Source organism: Lonchura striata, chromosome 33 (genome assembly GCF_050655825.1).
Source record: "Lonchura striata isolate lonStrDom1 chromosome 33, ASM5065582v1, whole genome shotgun sequence".
NCBI lineage: Eukaryota > Metazoa > Chordata > Aves > Passeriformes > Estrildidae > Lonchura > Lonchura striata.
In genome coordinates this window covers 6,662,739-6,682,473 of record NC_140735.1, presented here as the reverse complement: position 1 = coordinate 6,682,473, position 19,735 = coordinate 6,662,739, and the positions used below count along the sequence as shown (strand labels likewise).

The 19,735-nt window shown below is 54.9% G+C and overlaps 1 protein-coding gene across 1 annotated transcript in view; it reads right to left on the bottom strand.

Moving 5' to 3' along the window:
• NPHS1 (NPHS1 adhesion molecule, nephrin) overlaps nt 1-16,303 on the bottom strand; it is a 36,230-nt gene extending 19,927 nt beyond the window's left edge. The window contains exons 1-11 of the mRNA XM_085564527.1: nt 16,294-16,303; nt 15,106-15,303; nt 13,014-13,123; nt 11,733-11,835; nt 10,669-10,750; nt 9,662-9,765; nt 6,646-6,764; nt 5,012-5,180; nt 3,858-4,015; nt 2,911-3,057; nt 1,015-1,170 (exon numbers count right to left, since the gene is read on the bottom strand). Of these exons, the coding sequence (XP_085420653.1) occupies nt 1,015-1,170; nt 2,911-3,057; nt 3,858-4,015; nt 5,012-5,180; nt 6,646-6,764; nt 9,662-9,765; nt 10,669-10,750; nt 11,733-11,835; nt 13,014-13,123; nt 15,106-15,303; nt 16,294-16,303 (1,356 nt within the window). The remainder of the gene's footprint in view (nt 1-1,014; nt 1,171-2,910; nt 3,058-3,857; nt 4,016-5,011; nt 5,181-6,645; nt 6,765-9,661; nt 9,766-10,668; nt 10,751-11,732; nt 11,836-13,013; nt 13,124-15,105; nt 15,304-16,293) is intronic.
• Nucleotides 16,304-19,735: the final 3,432 nt, after the last annotated feature.

Sequence of the window (19,735 nt, the reverse complement as noted above, 5' to 3'; positions counted from 1 at the left end):
TTTTCCCCCATATTTTCCCCATTTTTTCCCTTTTTTTCCCATTTTTTCACCCATTTCCCCCCGTTTTTTTCCCATTTTCCCATTCCTGCCCATTTTTGCCTGAATTCCCCCGTTTTTCCCCCAAATCCCACCTTGCTCCAGCCCAGCTGGGGGGCCGGTTGCCTCATTTCCCCCCGCATTTTCCCCCATTTTTTCCCCGTTTTTTCCCATTTTTTCACCCATTTCCCCCCCGTTATTTCCCATTTCCCCATTCCTGCCCATTTTTGCCCGAATTCCCCCGTTTTTCCCCCAAATCCCACCTTGCTCCAGCCCTGCTGGGGGACCGGTTGCCTCATTTCCCCCCGCATTTTCCCCCATTTTCTCCCCATTTTTTCCCCGTTTTCCCCCATTTTTTCCCTGTTTTTTCCCGTTTTTTCCCCCATTTTCCCATTTTTGCCCGAATTCCCCGTTTTTCCCCCAAATCCCACTTTGCTCCAGCCCTGCTGGGGGGCCGGGTGCCCCATTTCTCCCCATTTCCCCCCCCATTTTCCCCATATTTTCCCCCATTTTTTCCCCGTTTTTTCCCATTTTCCCCCTGTTTTCCCCCCCGTTTTTCCCCATTTTCCCCATTTTTTCCCGATTTCCCCCGTTTTTCCCCCAAATCCCACCTTGCTCCAGCCCAGCTGGGGGCCGGGTGCCCCATTTTCCCCCCATTTCCCCCCCCATTTTCCCCCATTTTTTCCCCATTTTTTCCCCGTTTTCCCCCATTTTTTCACCCATTTCCCCCCCGTTTTTTCCCATTTCCCCATTCCTGCCCATTTTTGCCCGAATTCCCCCGTTTTTCCCCCAAATCCCACCTTGCTCCAGCCCAGCTGGGGGGCCGGTTGCCCCATTTCCCCCCGCATTTTCCCCCATTTTCCCCCCATATTTTCCCCATTTTTCCCCCATTTCCCCCATTTTTTCCCCGTTTTTTCCCGTTTTTCCCCATTTTCCCCATTTTTGCCCGAATTCCCCCGTTTTTCCCCCAAATCCCACCTTGCTCCAGCCCAGCTGGGGGGCCGGGTGCCCCCCCCGGGCCAGGCACAGCAGCTGCAGTTCCTCCCCCACCCGGAAGGTGGCGTTGGGGGGCGGGGCCTCCACCCACAGCGCCTGGGGCGGGTCTGGGGGCGGGGCCGAGCGGGGACACGCCCCCTTTAAGGGACACGCCCCCTTAAAGGGACACGCCCCCTTAAAGGGACATGCCCCCTTCAGAGGGACACGCCCCCTTAAAGGGACACGCCCCCTTAAAGGGACATGCCCCCTTCAGAGGGACACGCCCCCTTTAAGGGACACGCCCCCTCGTAAAGGGACACGCCCCCTTAAAGGGACACGCCCTCTTAAAGGGACACGCCCCCTTCAGAGGGACACGCCCCCTTTAAGGGACACGCCCCCTTTAGAGGGACACGCCCCCTCGTAAAGAGAACACGCCCCCTCTTAAAGGGACACGCCACCTTTTAGAGGGACACGCCCCCTTAAATGGACACGCCCCCTTAAATGGACACCCCCCCTTTAAGGGACACGCCCCGTTAAAGGGACACGCCCTCTTTAGAGGGACACGCCCCCTTAAGGGGACACGCCCCCTCGTAAAGGGATATGCCCCCTCTCAAAGGGACACGCCCCCTCGTAAAGGGACACGCCCCCTTAAAGGGACACGCCCACGTTAGAGGGACACGCCCAATTTTATAAGGACACGGTCCTTTTAAAGGGACACGCCCCCTCCTAAATGGACGTGCCCCCTTAAAGGGACACGCCCCCTTAAAGGGCACGCCCCCTCTTAAAAGGACACGCCATCTTAAAGGGACACGCCCCCTCTTAAAGGGACATGCCCTCTTTAGAGGGACATGCCCACTCTTAAAGGGACACACTCCCTTTAGAGGGACACGCCCCATCCAAAAGGGACACGCCCCCTTTTTAAGGGACACGCCCACTCTTAAAGGGACACGCCCTCTTTAGAGGGACACGCCCCCTTAAAGGGACACGCCCCCTCTTAAAGAGAACAGATCACCGGACACGCCCCCTCTTAAAGGGACACGCCCATTTTAACTGGACACGCCCCCTTTTAGAGGGACACGCCCCCTCTTAAATGGACACACCCCTCTTAAAGGGACATGCCCCCTCTGAAAGAGAACAGGTCCCTCCCAGTAAGTCCCAGTTCATCCCAGTTTGCTCCCAGTCCCTCCCAGTCCCCCCAGTCCTTCCCAGTATAAACCAGTAACCCCGAATCCCCTTTTTACCCCTCCCAGTCTCCCCCAGTCCTTCCCAGTATAAACCAGTAACCCCAAATCCTGTTTTTACCCCTCCCAGTTCTTTCTCAGTCCCTCCCAGTCCCCTCCCAGTTCCTCCCAGTCCCTCCCAGTCCCCCCCAGTCCCCTCCCAGTCCCTCCCAGTTCATCCCAGTCCCCACAGTTACCCTCCCAGTCCTTCCCAGTCCCCCCCAGTTCCTTCCCAGTCCCCTCCCAGTATAAACCAGTAACCCCAAATCCTGTTTTTACCCCTCCCAGTTCTTTCTCAGTCCCTCCCAGTCCCCTCCCAGTTCCTCCCAGTCCCTCCCAGTTCCCTCCCAGTCCCTCCCAGTCTTTCCCAGTATAAACCAGTAACCCCAAATCCCCTTTTTACCCCTCCAAGTTCTTTCTCAATTCCTCCCAGTCCCTCCCAGTCCCCCCCAGTTCCCTCCCAGTTCCCTCCCAGTCCATCCCAGTTTATCCCAGTCCATCCCAGTTCCCTCCCAGTTCCCTCCCAGTCCCTCCCAGTTCCCTCCCAGTCCCTCCCAGTCCCCTCCCAGTTCCCTCCCAGTCCCTCCCAGTATAAACCAGTAACCCCAAATCCCGTTTTTACCCCTCCCAGTTCATCCCAGTCTCCCCCAGTTCCCTCCCAGTCCCTCCCAGTATAAACCAGTAAGGACCAGTGCTCACGGCTGACGCTGACCGTCACGGCCACGCTCCGCGTGCCCACCCCGGGGGTCTCGGCCTCGCAGACCAGGGCGGAGCCGTGGTCCTGGCCCCGCCCCCGCAGGGTCACGTTGGACACGACCCCGCCCCCCTGGGGTCAAAGGTCACCCGGGGGTCACCCCGGGGGTCACGCGGCCGCACTCGCGCCCAGTGCGTCCCAGTTCATCCCAGTATAAACCAGTAATGTCAAATACGCCTTTTTAGCCATCCCAGTTCCTTCCCAGTCTCTCCCAGGTCCCTCCCAGTATAAACCAGTAACCACAAATCTTTCTTTACACATCCCAGTTCCCTCCCAGTTTATCCCAGTCCCTCCCAGTCCCACACAGTTTATCCCAGTTCCCTCCCAGTTCCTCCCAGTCCCTCCCAGCTTCCTCCCACTCCATCCCAGTTCCCTCCCAGTTCCTCCCAGTATAAACCAGTAACACAAAATCTCCTTTTTAGCCATTCCAGTCCCTCCCAGTTTATCCCAGTTCCCTCCCAGTCCCTCCCAGTCCCTACCAGTATGAACCAGTTCCCTCCCCATTCCTCCCAGTTCCCTACCAGTATAAACCAGTTCCCTCCCAGTCCCTCCCAGTTCCTCCCTGTCCCTCCCAGTCCATCCCAGCCCCTCCCAGTTCCCTCCCAGTCTCTCCCAATCCCCTCCCAGTCCCTCCCAGTACAAACCAGTCCCTCCCAGTCCCCTCCCAGTTCCTCCCAGTCCCCTCCCAGTACAAACCAGTCCCTCCCAGTCCCCTCCCAGTCCCTTCCAGTCCCTCCCAGTTCCCTCCCAGTTCCCTTCCAGTCCCTCCCAGTACAAACCAGTCCCTCCCAGTCCCTCCCAGTTACCTCCCAGTCCCCTCCCAGTCCCTCCCAGTCCCTCCCAGTACAAACCAGTCCCTCCCAGTCCCTCACCGGGGCGGGCCCCTCGGCGCTGGGCCGCAGCTCGGTGCCGCCCAGCCACCAGCGCAGCCGTACTGGGGGGTTACTGGGAGCACTGGTGCAGCTCAGTCGCGCCTCCCCCCCCTCGGCCACGGCGCCCGAGCCCTGCAGGGTCAGCTCGGCGGGGGGGTCTGCACCAGTACGGACCAGTATAAACCAGTATGGACCGGTATGGACCGGTATAAACCATTATAAACCACTATAAACCAGTATAAACCAGTACGGACCAGTATAAACCAGTATGGACCGGTATGGACCCGTATATACCATTATAAACCACTAAAAACCAGTATAAACCAGTATGGTCCAATATAAACCAGTCTGAACTGATACCAACCAGTATAAACCATATGGGTCAGTATAAGGGGTACCAACCAGTATAAACCAGTATGGACCAGTATAGACCAGTATGGACTAGTATGAGTGGCACCAACCAGTATAAACCAGTACGGACCAGCATAAGTGGTATCAACCAGTATAGACCAGTATAAACAAGTATCAACCAGTATGGACCAGTATAAACCAGTATGGACCAGTATAGACCCAACCAGTTCCCTCCCAGTCCCTCCCAGTTTATCCCAGTCCCTCCCAGTATAAACCTGTTCCCTCCCAGTCCCTCCCAGTTCCATCCCAGCATAAACCAGTATAAACCAGTATAAACCAGTCGCCTCCCAGTCTCTCCCAGTATAACCCAATCCCCTCCCAGTCCCTCCCAGTCCCTCCCAGTATAAACCAGTTCCCTCCCAGTCCCTCCCAGTATAACTCAGTTCCCTCCCAGTCTCTCCCAGTCCCTCCCAGTATAAACCAGTTCCCTCCCAGTCCCTCCCAGTATAACCCAATCCCCTCCCAGTCCCTCCCAGTCCCTCCCAGTTCCTCCCAGTTTATCCCAGTTCCCTCCTAGTCCCTCCCAATATAACCCAAACCCCTCCCAGTTCCATCCCAGTATAAGCCAGTATAAACCAGTCCCTCCCAGTCCCTCCCAGTTCCCTCCCAGTATAACCCAGTTCCCTCCCAGTTCCCTCCCAGTCCCTCCCAGTCCCTCCCAGTTCCATCCCAGTTTATCCCAGTCCCTCCCAGTTCCCTCCCAGTATAAACCAGTATAAACCAGTATAAACCAGTTCCCTCACAGCTCACGCGCAGTTTGACGCTGGCGCTGGCCCCGCCCCCCGGCAGTGACGTCACGGCGCGGCACCGCAAGGTGGCGCCATCGTCCTCGGGGGCGGGGCTGAACACGAGCCGCGTCCTGGCCACGCCCCCCTCGTCCTCTGACCACGCCCCCTCCAGCGGCTCCCCGTCCTGATTGGGCGGGGCAGGGGAAGGGGCGGGGCTACAGACAGGCCACGCCCACTGCGCGGGTCCCAGCGCGCCCAGTTTGATTCCAGTGACTCCCAGTAACTCCCAGTTTGGTCCCAGTTTGGTCCTAGTAACTCCCAGTGCCTCCCGGTTTGATCCCAGTGCCTCCCAGTTTGGTCCCAGTGCCTCCCAGTTTGGTCCCAGTGCCTCCCAGTTTGATCCCAGTAACTCCCAGTGCCTCCCAGTTTGATCCCAGTAACTCCCAGTGCCTCCCAGTTTGATCCCAGTGCTCCCAGTAACTCCCACTTTGGTCCCAGTAACTCCCAGTAACTCCCGGTTTGATCCCAGTGCCTCCCAGTTTGATCCCAGTGCCTCCCAGTTTGATCCCAGTGCCTCCCAGTTTGATCCCAGTAACTCCCAGTGCCTCCCAGTTTGACCCCAGTGCTCCCAGTAACTCCCAGCTTGGTCCCAGTAACTCCCAGTAACTCCCGGTTTGATCCCAGTAACTCCCAGTTTGGTCCCAGTAACTCCCAGTTTGATCCCAGTAACTCCCAGTGCCTCCCAGTTTGACCCCAGTGCTCCCAGTAACTCCCAGTTTGATCCCAGTGCCTCCCAGTTTGGTCCCAGTAACTCCCAGTTTGGTCCCAGTATCTCCCAGTTTGGTCCCAGTTTGGTCCTAGTAACTCCCAGTGCCTCCCAGTTTGATCCCAGTGCCTCCCAGTCCCTCCCAGTAACTCCCAGTTTGATCCCAGTGCCTCCCAGTTTGATCCCAGTAACTCCCAGTGCCTCCCAGTTTGATCCCAGTGCTCCCAGTAACTCCCAGTTTGGTCCCAGTGCTCCCAGTAACTCCCAGTTTGGTCCCAGTAACTCCCAGTAACTTCCGGTTTGATCCCAGTAACTCCCAGTTTGATCCCAGTAACTCCCAGTGTCTCCCAGTTTAATCCCAGTATCTTCCAGTTTGGTCCAAGTAAGTCCCAGTCCCTCCCAGTAACTCCCAGTTCCCTCCCAGTATAAACCAGTAATGTTCCCGTTCCCTCCCAGTCCCCCCCAGTCCCTCCCAGTATAAACCAGTTCCCTCCCAGTCCCTCCCAGTCCATCCCAGTTCCCTCCCAGTTCCCTCCCAGTTAATCCCATTCCCTCCCAGTCCCTCCCAGTTAATCCCAGTCCCTCCCAGTTCCCTCCCAGTATAAACCAATAATGTCCCAGTTCCCTCCCAGTTCCCCCCAATCCCTCCCAGTATAAACCACTTCCCTCCCAGTTCCCACCCAGTACAAACCAGTCCATCCCAGTTCCCTCCCAGTTCCCTCCCAGTCCCTCCCAGTTTATCCCAGTTCCTCCCAGTTCCTCCCAGACCCCTCCCAGTCCCTTCCAGTTCCCTCCCAATCCCCTCCCAGTTCCTCCCAGTCCCTCCCAATCCCCTCCCAGCCCCTCCCAGTCCCTCCCAGTACAAACCAGTACATCCCAGTACCTTGTCCCAGTGCAGGCTGGGCGGGGGCCGCCCCCCCCGGCTGAGGCAGAGCAGCCGCAGCTCCTCCCCCGCCCGCACCAGTGGCGGCAGCCCCTGGATACTGGGAGCACTGGGAGGGACTGGGAGGGCGGCTGGGGTCACTGGTTTATACTGGGAGGGACTGGGAGGGACTGGGAGGGAACTGGGAGGGAACTGGGATGGACTGGGAGGGACTGGGAGGGAACTGGTTTATACTGGGAGGGACTGGGAGGGACTGGGAGGGAACTGGTTTATACTGGGAGGGACTGGGAGGGACTGGGAGGAACTGGGAGGGACTGGGAGGGAACTGGTTTATACTGGGAGGGAACTGGGAGGGGCTGGGAGGGACTGGGAGGGAACTGGGATGTTACTGGTTTATACTGGGAGGGACTGGGAGGGTGGCTGGGGTCACTGGTTTATACTGGGAGGGACTGGGAGGGGGGCTGGGGTCACTGGTTTATACTGGGAGGGACTGGGAGGGAACTGGGAGGGACTGGGAGGGACTGGGATGGACTGGGAGGGAACTGGGATGGACTGGGATGGACTGGGAGGGAACTGGTTTATACTGGGAGGGATTAGGGGGGAACTGGGAGGGACTGGGAGGGAACTTGGACGTTACTGGTTTATACTGGGAGGGACTGGGAGGGGGGCTGAGGTTACTGGTTTATACTGGGAGCACTGGTTTGTACTGGGAGGGAACTGGGACGTTACTGGTTTATACTGGGAGGGAACTGGGGGTTACTGGTTTATACTGGGAGGGAACTGGGACGTTACTGGTTTATACTGGGAGGGAACTGGGGGTTACTGGTTTGTACTGGGAGGGGCTGGGGCAGCTTTGGGGAATTTCGGCGGATTTTTGGGGATATTTTGGGTTATTTTGCAGTTTTTGGGGGATCTTTTGGGACATTTGGGGATATTTTGGAACATTTTGGGATATTTTGGGGACATTTTGGGCTATTTTGGGTCAGTTTTTGGCTATTTTGGGATATTTTTTCGGGGACTATTATGGGATGTCGCTCACCCAGCGATGTCCGGCCGCAGTTTGGGGCCAGTTTAATTTGGGATAATTTGGGTACATTTTGGGGATATTTTGGGATATTTTGGGGTATTTTGGGTCAGTTTGGGTCATTTTGGGATAATTTTGGGTTATTTCGGGGATTATTATGGGATGTCGCTCACCGTCGATGTGGGTTTAATTTGGGCTATTTTGGGTTGATTCGGGCTAATTTTGGGGATATTTTGGGATATTTTGGGATATTTTGGGTCAGTTTTGGGATATTTTGGGATATTTTGGGTCAATTTTGGGATATTTTGGGTTATTTTGAGTCAGTTTTGGGATATTTTGGGGATTATTATGGGATGCAGCTCACCGGCCATTTGGGGTTAATTTGGGCTATTTTCAGTTAATTTGGGTTATTTTGGGGATATTTTGGGTCAGTTTTGGGTTAATTTGGGATATTTTGGGTTAATTTGGGTTATTTTGGGGACTATTATGGGATGCAGCTCACCGGTGATGTGCAGTTAATTTGGGCTATTTTGGGTTAATTCAGGTTATTTTTGGGTCAGTTTTGGGCTATTTTGGGACATTTTGGGCCATTTTGGGTCAATTTTTGGCTATTTTGGGATATTTTTTCGGGGACTATTATGGGATGGCGCTCACCCGCGATCTCCAGCCGCAGTTTGGGGTCAGTTTAATTTGGGATATTTTGGGTACATTTTGGGGATATTTTGGGATATTTTGGGTCAATTTTTGGCTATTTTGGGATATTTTTTCGGGGATTATTATGGGATGTTGCTCACCCGGCGATGTCTGGCCGCAGTTTGGGGTCAGTTTAATTTGGGATAATTTGGGATATTTTTGGGGCTATTTTGGGTCAGTTTTTGGGTGTTTTTGGCCATTTTGGGTCAGTTTTTGGCCATTTTGGGTCAATTTTTGGCTATTTTGGGATATTTTTTCGGGGATTATTATGGGATGTCGCGCACCCGCGATCTCCAGCCGCAGTTTGGGGTCAGTTTAATTTGGGATAATTTGGGATATTTTGGGTACATTTTGGGGATATTTTGGGATATTTGGGGTCAGTTTTTGGCTATTTTGGGATATTTTTTCGGGGATTATTATGGGATGGCGCTCACCCGGCGATGTCCGGCCGCAGTTTGGGGTCAGTTTAATTTGGGATAATTTGGGATAATTTGGGATATTTTGGGATAATTTGGGTCAGTTTTGGGTTAATTTGGGATAATTTGGGTACATTTTGGGGATATTTTGGGGATATTTTGGGGTATTTTGGGTCAGTTTGGGTCATTTTGGGATAATTTTGGGATATTTTTTCAGGGATTATTATGGGATGGCGCTCACCCGCGATCTCCAGCCGCAGTTTGGGGTCAGTTTAATTTGGGATAATTTTGGGATATTTTGGGGCTATTTTGGGTCAGTTTTTGGCTGTTTTTGGCCATTTTGGGTCAGTTTTTGGCCATTTTGGGTCAATTTTTGGCTATTTTGGGATATTTTTTCGGGGATTATTATGGGATGGCGCTCACCCGCGATGTCCGGCTGCAGTTTGGGGTCACTTTAATTTGGGATAATTTGGGCTATTTTTTGGGCTATTTTGGGTCTGTTTTTGGCTGTTTTTGGCCATTTTGGGTCAGTTTTGGCTATTTTGGGATATTTTTCCGGGGACTATTATGGGATGTCGCTCACCCGCGATCTCCAGCCGCAGTTTGGGGTCAGTTTAATTTGGGATAATTTGGGATATTTTGGGTACATTTTGGGGATATTTTGGGATATTTTGGGTCAGTTTTTGGCCATTTCGGGATATTTTTCCGGGGACTATTATGGGATGGCGCTCACCCGCGATCTCCAGCCGCAGTTTGGGGTCAGTTTAATTTGGGATAATTTGGGATATTTTGGGTACATTTTGGGGATATTTTGGGATATTTTGGGTCAGTTTTTGGCTATTTTGGGATATTTTTTTGGGGATTATTATGGGATGGCGCTCACCCGCGATCTCCAGCCGCAGCCCGGCCGTGGCCGGCGCCGCCCCAGCCGCGTTGGAGGCCGAGCAGAGCAGGAGGCGCCCGTGGTCCGAGGGGCCGGGGGTGAACCTGGCCGGGGAAACCGGTTTATACTGGTTTATACTGGTTTATACTGGTTTGGACTGGTTTATACTGGTTTATACTGGTTTGGACTGGTTTATACTGGTTTGGACTGGTTTGGAGGTGTTTGGACTGGTTTGGACTGGTTTGGAGTGGTATGGAGTGGTTTGGACCGGTTTATACTGGTTTATACTATTCTATATTGGTTTATACTGGTTTATACTGGTCTGTACTGGTTTATACTGGTTTATAACGGTTTGTACTGGTCTGTACTGGTTTATCCTGGTCTATACTGGTCCATACTGTTTTTTACTGGTTTTTACTGGTTTATACTGGTCTGTACTGGTTTTTAGTGGATCACAGTGGTCTATACTGGTTTCTACTGGTCCATACTGGTTTATATTGGTTTTTACTGGTTTATACTGGTCCATAATGGTCCCTACTGGTCCATACTGGTTTATACTGGTCTGTACTGGTCCACACTGGTTTATACTGGTCCATACTGGTTTATACTGGTCTACATTGTTCCATACTGGTTTATGCTGGTCCATACTGGTCCATACCAGTCCCTACCAGTTTATACTGGTCTATATTGGTTTATACTGATCCATACTGGTTCATAACGGTTCCTACTAGTCCATACTGGTTTACACTGGTCTATACTGGTCCATACTGGTTTATACTGGTTCATAATCATCCCTACTGGTCTACACTGGTTTATACTGGGATAGACTGGTTTATGCTGGTTTATACTGGTCCATACTGGTCCATACTGGTTTATACTGGTCCATACTGGTTTATACTGGTCTGTACTGGTTTATACTGATTTATGCTGGTCCGTCCTGGTTTATACTGGTCCATACTGGTCTGTACTGGTTTATACTGGTCCGTACTGGTCTGTACTGGTCTCACCTGGCCGTGGCCTCGCTGGAGCTGAGTTTGGGGTGGGACCCCTCGAACACCCGGGAGGAGACGTCGGGGAGGGGCTCCTGCCCTGGGGGCCGAAAATCGCCAAAATCGGTCAAAATTACCCAAAATCGCCCCAAAATCGGCCAAAATCGGCCAAAATCACCCCAAAATTGGCCAAAATCACCCCAAATCACCCCAAAATCAGCCAAAATCACCCCAAAACACCAAAATCACCTGAAATCGGCAAAAAATCATCCTAAATTGGCCAAAATCGGCCAAAATTGGCCAAAATTGGCCAAAATCGGCCAAAAAATCACCCAAAATCAGCCAATATCACTCCAAATCGCCTAAAATTGTCCAAAATCACCCAAAATCTCCCAAAATCACCCCAAAATCAGTCAAAATCACCCAAAATTGGCCTAAATCGGCCAAAATCAACCAAAATTATTCTAAAATCAGCCAAGATCACCCAAAATCCCCAAAAATCTCCCAAAATCGGCCAAAATCACCCCAAATTGGCCAAAATCACCCAAAAAGCCCCATAATTGCCCAAAACTGCCCCAAATTACCCCAAAATCACCTGAAATGCCTCAAAATCGTCCCGAATTTCCCAAAATGCCCCAAAATTGCCCAAAATACCCGAAATTGTTGCAAAATCACCCCAAAATGAAAAAAAAGCCCCAAAATTCTCCCAAAATACCCTCAAAATCAATGAAAATGTCCCAAAATGCCCCAAAAAATCACCCAAAAAATCGCTCCAAAATCGCCCAAATTTCCCCAAAATCGCCCAAAATTTCCCCGAAATTGCCCAAATTTCCCCGAAATCGCCCAAAATTTCCCCGAAATTGCCCAAATTTCCCCGAAATCGCCCAAAATTTCCCCGAAATCGCCCAAAATTTCCCCGAAATTGCCCAAATTTCCCCAAAATTGCCCAAATTTCCCCGAAATCGCCCAAAATTTCCCCGAAATCGCCCAAATTTCCCCGAAATCGCCCAAAATTTCCCCGAAATTTCCCAAATAATTCCCCGAATTTGCCCAAATCTCCCCGGTTTTGCCCCAATCCTCACCCAGGCGCAGCTCCAGGGTGGGGGCGGGGCGCGCGTCGTGGGCGTGGCAGCGCACGCGCACCTCGGCCCCGCCCACCAGCGGAAGCTCCGCCCCCTCCAGCAGCTCCAGCCGGGGGGAACTGGGAGGGACTGGGAGGGACTGGGGGTTACTGGTTTGGACTGGGAGGGACTGGGAGGCACTGGGAGGGAACTGGGAGGGAACTGGGAGGGACTGGGGGTTACTGGTTTATACTGGGAGGGACTGGGAGGGACTGGGAGGGAACTGGGAGGGAACTGGGAGGGAACTGGGAGGGACTGGGAGGGACTGGGAGTTACTGGTTTATACTGGGAGGGACTGGGAGGCACTGGGAGGGAACTGGGAGGCACTGGGAGGGAACTGGGGGTTACTGGTTTATACTGGGAGGGACTGGGTGGTCCTGCAGCAACTTTGGGGGGATGTTGGGGGATAATCCCAGTCCCCTCCCAGTATAAACCAGTAACCCCAAATCCCCTTTTTATGCCTCCCAGTTTCCCCCCAATTCCCCTCCCAGTCCATCCCAGTCCCTCCCAGTTCCTCCCAATCCCCTCCCAGTTTGTCCCCGTTCATCCCAGTCCCCCCCAATCCCCTCCAGTTCCCTCCCAGTTCCTCCCAGACCCCCCAATCCCCTCCCAGTCCCTCCCAGTATAAACCAGGTCACTCCCAGTCCCTCCCAGTTCCCTCCCAGTCCCTCCCAGTCTCCCCAATCCCTCCCAGTTTATCCCAGTCCCTCCCAGTTCCCTCCCAGTTCCCTCCCAGTTCCCTCCCAGTCCCTCCCAGTCCCCCCCAATCCCTCCCAGTCCCTCCCAGTTTCCCCCAGTTCCTCCCAGTCCCTCCCAGTTCCTCCCAGTTCCCTCCCAGTCCCTCCCAGTCCCCCCCAATCCCTCCCAGTCCCTCCCAGTTTCCCCCAGTTCCCTCCCAGTTCCTCCCAGTTCCCTCCCAGTTCCCTCCCAGTCCCTCCCAGTTCCCTCCCAGTCCCTCCCAGTTCCCTCCCAGTTCCCTCCCAGTTCCTCCCAGTTTCCTCCCAGTCCCTCCCAGTCCCCCCAATCCCCTCCCAGTCCCTCCCAGTTCCCTCCCAGTATAACCCAGTAACCCCAAATCCCCTTTCCCCTCCCCCCCAGTCCCCCCCAGCCGCCTCCCAGTTCCCTCCCAGTATAAACCAGTTCTCCCCAGTCCCTCCCAGTATAACCCAGCAACCCCAAATCCCCTGTTCCCCCTCCCAGCCCGCTCCCAGTACAACCCAGTGCTCCCAGTTCACCCAGCACGCTGAGCAGGGCGGGCCGGGAGCCGCGGGTGCCGTTGCCCTGCCCGGCCTGGCAGCTGAAGGCGCCGTCGTCCTCCAGCGCCACCGGGCGGATCCGCAGGTGGTGCTCGCCTGGCCACGCCCCCCGCGTCAGGACACGCCCACCGGGGGGACACGCCCACCCGGGACGGGCCACGCCCACCCGGGACACGCCAATCACAGGCCACGCCCACCCGGGACACACCAATCACAGGCCACGCTCATCAAACTCAGGCCACGCCCACCCGGGACAAGCCACGCCCACCCGGGACACACCAATCACAGGCCACGCCCACCGGGAGACACCAATCACAGGCCACGCCCACCGGGACACACCAATCACAGGCCAAGCTCATCAAACACAGGCCACGCCCACCCGGGACGGGCCACGCCCACCCGGGACACGCCAATCACAGGCCACGCCCACCGGGACACACCAATCACAGGCCACGCTCATCAAACACAGGCCACGCCCACCCGGGACAGGCCACGCCCACCGGGAACACGTCCAATATAGGCCACGCCCACCGGGACACACAAATCACAGGCCACGCCCGCCGGGACACACCAATCACAGGCCACGCTCATCAAACACAGGCCACGCCCAAGCGGGTCAGGCCACGCCCACCAGGGAGACACCAACCATAGGCCACGCCCATCGGAGACACGCCCAGTATAGGCCACGCCCACCAAGACACGCCAATCACAGGCCACGCCCATCTAACACAGGCCACGCCCACCCTGGACAGGCCACGCCCACCAGGACACGCCAATCACAGGCCACGCCCACCAGGGACAGGCCACACCCACAGGGGACACGCCGAGTATAGGCCACGCCCACCGGGACACACCAATCACAGGCCACGCCCATCAAACACAGGCCACGCCCACCCGGGATAGGCTACGCCCACCGGGGACACGCCAATCACATGCCACGCTCATCAAACACAGGCCACGCCCACCCGGAACAGGCCACGCCCACCGGAACACACCAATCACAGGCCACGCCCACCAGGGACACACCATTCACAGGCCACGCTCATCAAACACAGGCCACGCCCACCAGGGACACACCAATCACAGGCCACGCTCATCAAACACAGGCCACGCCCACCAGGGACACACCAATCACAGGCCACGCTCATCAAACAGAGGCCACGCACACCGGGACACACCAATCACAGGCCACGCTCATCAAACACAGGCCACGCACACCGGGACACACCAATCACAGGCCACGCTCATCAAACACAGGCCTCGCCCACCCGGGACAGGCCACGCCCACCAGGACACGCCAATCACATGCCACGCCCACCAGGACACACCAATCAGAGGCCACGCTCATCAAACACAGGCCACGCCCACCCGGGACAGGCCACACCCACTGGGGACACGCCCAGTACAGGCCACGCCCACCACAACACACGAATCACAGGCCACGCTCACCCGGGACAGACCACGCCCACCGGGAACACGCCAGGGGCAGGCCACGCCCACCCGGGAAAAGGACACGCCCACTCATGGACACACCCATAAAGAGGCCACGCCCACCCAACTCAGGCCACGCCCACCAAAGGCAGGCCACGCCCACTCAGGACATGCCTATAAGATGCCACGCCCACCCAACACAGGCCACGCCCACCAGTGACACACCAGGGACAGGCCACGCCCACCCAGAACAGGCCACACCCACCAGGGACACGCCCAGAACAGGCCACGCCCACCCATAACAGACCACACCCACCAGGGACACGCCCAGAACAGGCCACGCCCACCCATAACAGGCCACACCCACCAGGGACACGCCCAACACAGGCCACGCCCACCCATAACAGGCCACACCCACCAGGGACACGCCCAGAACAGGCCACGCCCACCCATAACAGGCCACACCCACCAGGGACACGCCCAACACAGGCCACGCCCACCCATAACAGGCCACACCCACCAGGGACACGCCCAACACAGGCCACGCCCACCCATAACAGGCCACACCCACCAGGGACACGCCCAGCACAGGCCACGCCCACCCTGGACACGCCCACCACATGCCCGCCCCCTTTAGCCCCGCCCACCTTTCTCGGGGTCTCCGGCCAATCGGTAGCGAGGGTGGGCGCGGGTGGGCGGGGCCCCGAGCAGGAGCCCCGCCCTCGCCCACTGCACGGCCACGCCCACCCGGACCCGGCAGCGAAGCTCCGCCCCCTCGCCCAGCACCGCGCTGCCATTGGCCGGCTCCTCCAGGAAGGGCGGGGCCGGCGCCGGGGGGGCGGAGCCTGGCGGGGAGGGACCAATGGGAGAGCAGGGAGTGAGGCGTGACCCCTGAGTGACCCCTGAGTGACCAATGAGTGACCTCTGACCACTGAGTGACCAATGAGTGACCAATGAGTGACCCTGAGTGACCCCTGAGTGACCCTGAGTGACCCTGAGTGACCAATGAGTGACCCTGAGTGACCCCTGAGTGACCTCTGAGTGACCACCGAGTGACCCCTGAGTGACCCCTGAGTGACCCCTGAGTGACCCCTGAGTGACCAATGAGTGACCTCTGACCACTGAGTGATCAATGAGTGATCAATGAGTGACCACTGAGTGACCCTGAGTGACCCGTGAGTGACCCTGAGTGACCCTGAGTGACCAATGAGTGGCCAGTGAGTGACCCCTGAGTGACCCCTGACCCCTGAGTGACCCTGAGTGACCCCTGAGTGACCAATGAGTGACCCGTGAGTGACCCTGAGTGACCCTGAGTGACCAATGAGTGACCAATGAGTGACCCCTGAGTGACCCCTGAGTGACCCTGAGTGACCAATGAGTGACCAATGAGTGACCCGTGAGTGACCCTGAGTGACCCTGAGTGACCAATGAGTGACCAATGAGTGACCCCTGAGTGACCCCTGACCCCTGAGTGACCCTGAGTGACCCCTGAGTGACCAATGAGTGACCCGTGAGTGACCCTGAGTGACCCTGAGTGACCAATGAGTGACCAATGAGTGACCCCTGAGTGACCCTGAGAGACCCCTGAGAGACCCCTGAGTGACCCTGAGTGACCCCTGAGTGACCCCTGACCCCTGAGTGACCCTGAGTGACCCCTGAGTGACCAATGAGTGACCCCTGAGTGACCCCTGAGTGACCAATTAGTGACTAATGAGTGACCCCTGAGTGACCCCTGACCCCGGCGTGACCCCTGACCCCTGACTGACCCCAGCTCCCGATGGCCGCCAGCGCCAGCACCGCCTGTCCGGGTAGGGGTCAAAGGTCAGAGGTCAAACCCAAAAACATTTCGCCCCAATTTCTCCAAAATTGTCCCAAAATTCCTCCAAATCCCCCCCAAAAATGCCCCAAAATCCCCGAATCCCCCAAAATTCCCCCAAAATTCCCTCCCAAAATCCCCAAATCCCCCAAAATTCCCCAAATCCGCCCAATCCTCCAAAAATCTCCCCAAAATATCCCAAATTCCCCAAAATTTCCCTCGGGACCCCCCAAAACCCCAACCAAATCCTCCCCAAAACCCCCAAAATTCCCTCAAATCCACCCCAAATCCCCCCAGTTTTCCCAAATCCCCCCAAAATTCTCCCAAAATCCCCTCAAATCCCCCCAAATTTTCTCGGGACTCCCCATATCTCCCAAAATTCCCCCAAAATCTCCCCAAATTTCTACCAATCCCTCCAAATCTCCACAATTTTCCGAAATTCCCCAAAATCCCTCCAAAACCCCCCAAACCCCCAAAATTCCCCCGAAATCCCCCCAAATTCCCTCGGGACCCCCAAAAATCTCCCCAAAATCCCCTCAAATTCCCCCAATTTTCCAAAATTCCTGCAAAATTTCCCCAAAATCCCTCTAAGCCCCCCAAAATCTCCCCAAAATTTCCCCCAAATTCCTTCACAACCCCCAAATCACCGCAAATTTCCAAAATTCCCCCAAAATTCCCTCGGGACTCCCCAAATCACACCAAAATCCTCCCAAAATCCACCCAATTTTCCAAAATTCCCCAAAATTTCTCCCCAAATCCCCCCAATTTTCGTAAATTCCCCCAAATTTCTCCCCCAAATCCCTTTAAAATCCCCCAAAATCTCCTCAATCCCCCCAAATTCCCTCGGGACTCCCCAAATCCCCCCCAACCTCCCCAAAATCACACCAAAATCCCCCCAAATTCCCCCAATTTTCCCAAATTCCTCCCCAAATCACCCCAATTTTCCCAAATTCCCCCAAAATCCCCCCAAAATCCCCCAAAATCCCCCCAAAATCCCCCAAAATCCCCCCAATTTTCCAAATTTCCCAAAATTCCCACAAATTGCCTCCAAATCCCCCAAAATCCCCCCAAATCCTTTCAAAATCCTCCAAAATCCCCCAATCCCCCCAAAGTCCCACCCCAAATCCCCCAATTTTTCCAAATTCCCCCAAATTCCCCCAAAATCCCCCAAATCTCCCCAAAATCACCCCAAAGATCCCCCAATCCCCCCAAAATCCCCCTAATTTTCCAAAATTCCCCCAAAATTCCCCCCAAATTTCCCCCAAAATCCCCCAATTTTCCCCAAATCCCCCAAATTCCCCGCAAATCTTCCAAAATTCCCTCAAATTCCCCCCAAAATCCCTCCAATTTTCCAAAATTCCCCCAAAATCCCCCCAAAATCCCCGAAAATCCCCCGAAAATCCCGCCAAAATCCCCCAAATCTCCCCAAATCCCCCCAATTTTCCAAAATTCGCCCAAAATCCGCCCAAAATCCCCCCAAATTTCCCCCAAATCCCCCCAAAATCCCCCCAAATTCCCCCAAAATCCCCCAATTCTCCCCAAATCCCCCAAATTCCCCGCAAATACCCCAAAATTCCCTCAAATTCCCCCCAATTTTCCAAAATTCCCCCAAAATCCCCAAATTCCCCCCAATTTTCCAAAATTCGCCCAAAATTTCCCCAAAATCCCCAAAATCCCCCCCAAATCCCCCCAATTTTCCAAAATTCGCCCAAAATTCCCCCAAATTTCCCCCCAATCCCCCCAAAATCCCCCTAATTTTCCAAAATTCCCCCAAAATTCCCTCAAAATTTTCCCCAAATCTCCCCAAAATCCCCCCAAATTCCCCCAAAATCCCCCAATTTTCCCCAAATCCCCCAAATTCCCCGCAAATCCCCGAAAATCCCCCGAAAATCCCCCCAAAATCCCCCAAATCTCCCCCAAATCCCCCAAATCTCCCAAAAATCACCCCAAAGATCCCCCAATCCCCCCCAAATCCCCCTAATTTTCCAAAATTCCCCCAAATTCCCCCAAAATCCCCAAAATCCCAAAAAAAATCCCTCTAAATCCCCCCAACCCCCCCAATTTTCCAAAATTCCCCCAAATTCCCCCAAAATCCCCAAAATCCCCCCCAAATCCCCCCAATTTTCCAAAATTCGCCCAAAATTCCCCCAAATTTCCCCCAAATCCCCCCAAAATCCCCCTAATTTTCCAAAATTCCCCCAAAATTCCCTCAAAATTTCCCCCAAACCTCCCCAAAATCCCCCCAAATCCCCCAATTTTCCCCAAATCCCCCAAATTCCCCGCAAATCCCCCAAAATCCCCCCAAAATCCCCCCAATTTTCCAAAATTCCCCCAAAATCCCCCCAATTTTCCAAAATTCGCCCAAAATCCCCCCAAAATCCCCCCAAAATCCCCGAAAATCCCCCCAAAATCGCCCAAATCTCCCCAAAATCCCCCCAATTTTCCCAAAATCCCCCCAAATTCCCCCAAAATCCCCAAAATCCCCCCCAAATCCCCCCAATTTTCCAAAATTCGCCCAAAATCCGCCCAAAATCCCCCCAAATTTCCCCCAAATCCCCCCAAAATCCCCCCAAATTCCCCCAAAATCCCCCAATTCTCCCCAAATCCCCCAAATTCCCCCAAAATCCCCCAAAATTCCCTCAAATTCCCCCCAATTTTCCAAAATTCCCCCAAAATCCCCCAAATTCCCCCCAATTTTCCAAAATTCGCCCAAAATTTCCCCAAAATCCCCCCAAAATCCCTGAAAATCCCCCAAAATCCCCCCAATTTTCCCAAAATCCCCCCAAAATCCCCCAAAATCCCCCAAATCCCCCCAAAATCCCCCAATTTTCCCCAAATCCCCCGAATTCCCCCCAAATCCGCCCCTCTCACCCAGCCCAGCCCCTCCCCCATCCCCGCTCGGTCCCGTCTGGGGGGGGGGCGGGGCCCGGCCCCCCTTTTATAGGGGAGGGGGCGTGGCCTGAGGCCCCGCCCCCCGCGCTGGCCACGCCCCCTCGCCGCGCTCTGATTGGCTGAGCCGCGGGCGGGAGCGCGCGCGGAATGCGGGGGGGGGGCGGAGGTGGGGGGGGGGGAGGAATTCCCAAAATTCCCCAAAATTCGCCGAAGTTAACCCCCGAAATTCCCGGGAATTCACCCCAAAATTCACCCGGAATTCCCAAAATTCCTCAAAATTCCCAAAGATTGCCCAAATTTAACCCTTAAATTCCCAGAAACTGACACCAAAATTCCCAATATTCCCCAAATTCGCCAAATTTAACGCCCGAATTCCCGGGAATTCACCCCAAAATTCACCCGGAATTCCCCAAATTCCCAAAAGCCCCAAAGATTCCCGAAAATTAACCCCAAATGTTCCCCAAATTCCCCAAAATTTCCAAAAGTCCCAAAGATTCCCCAAAGTTAACCCCGAAATTCCCGGGAATTCACCCTCCCAGTATCTCCCAGTGCTCCCAGTTCACCCCGAT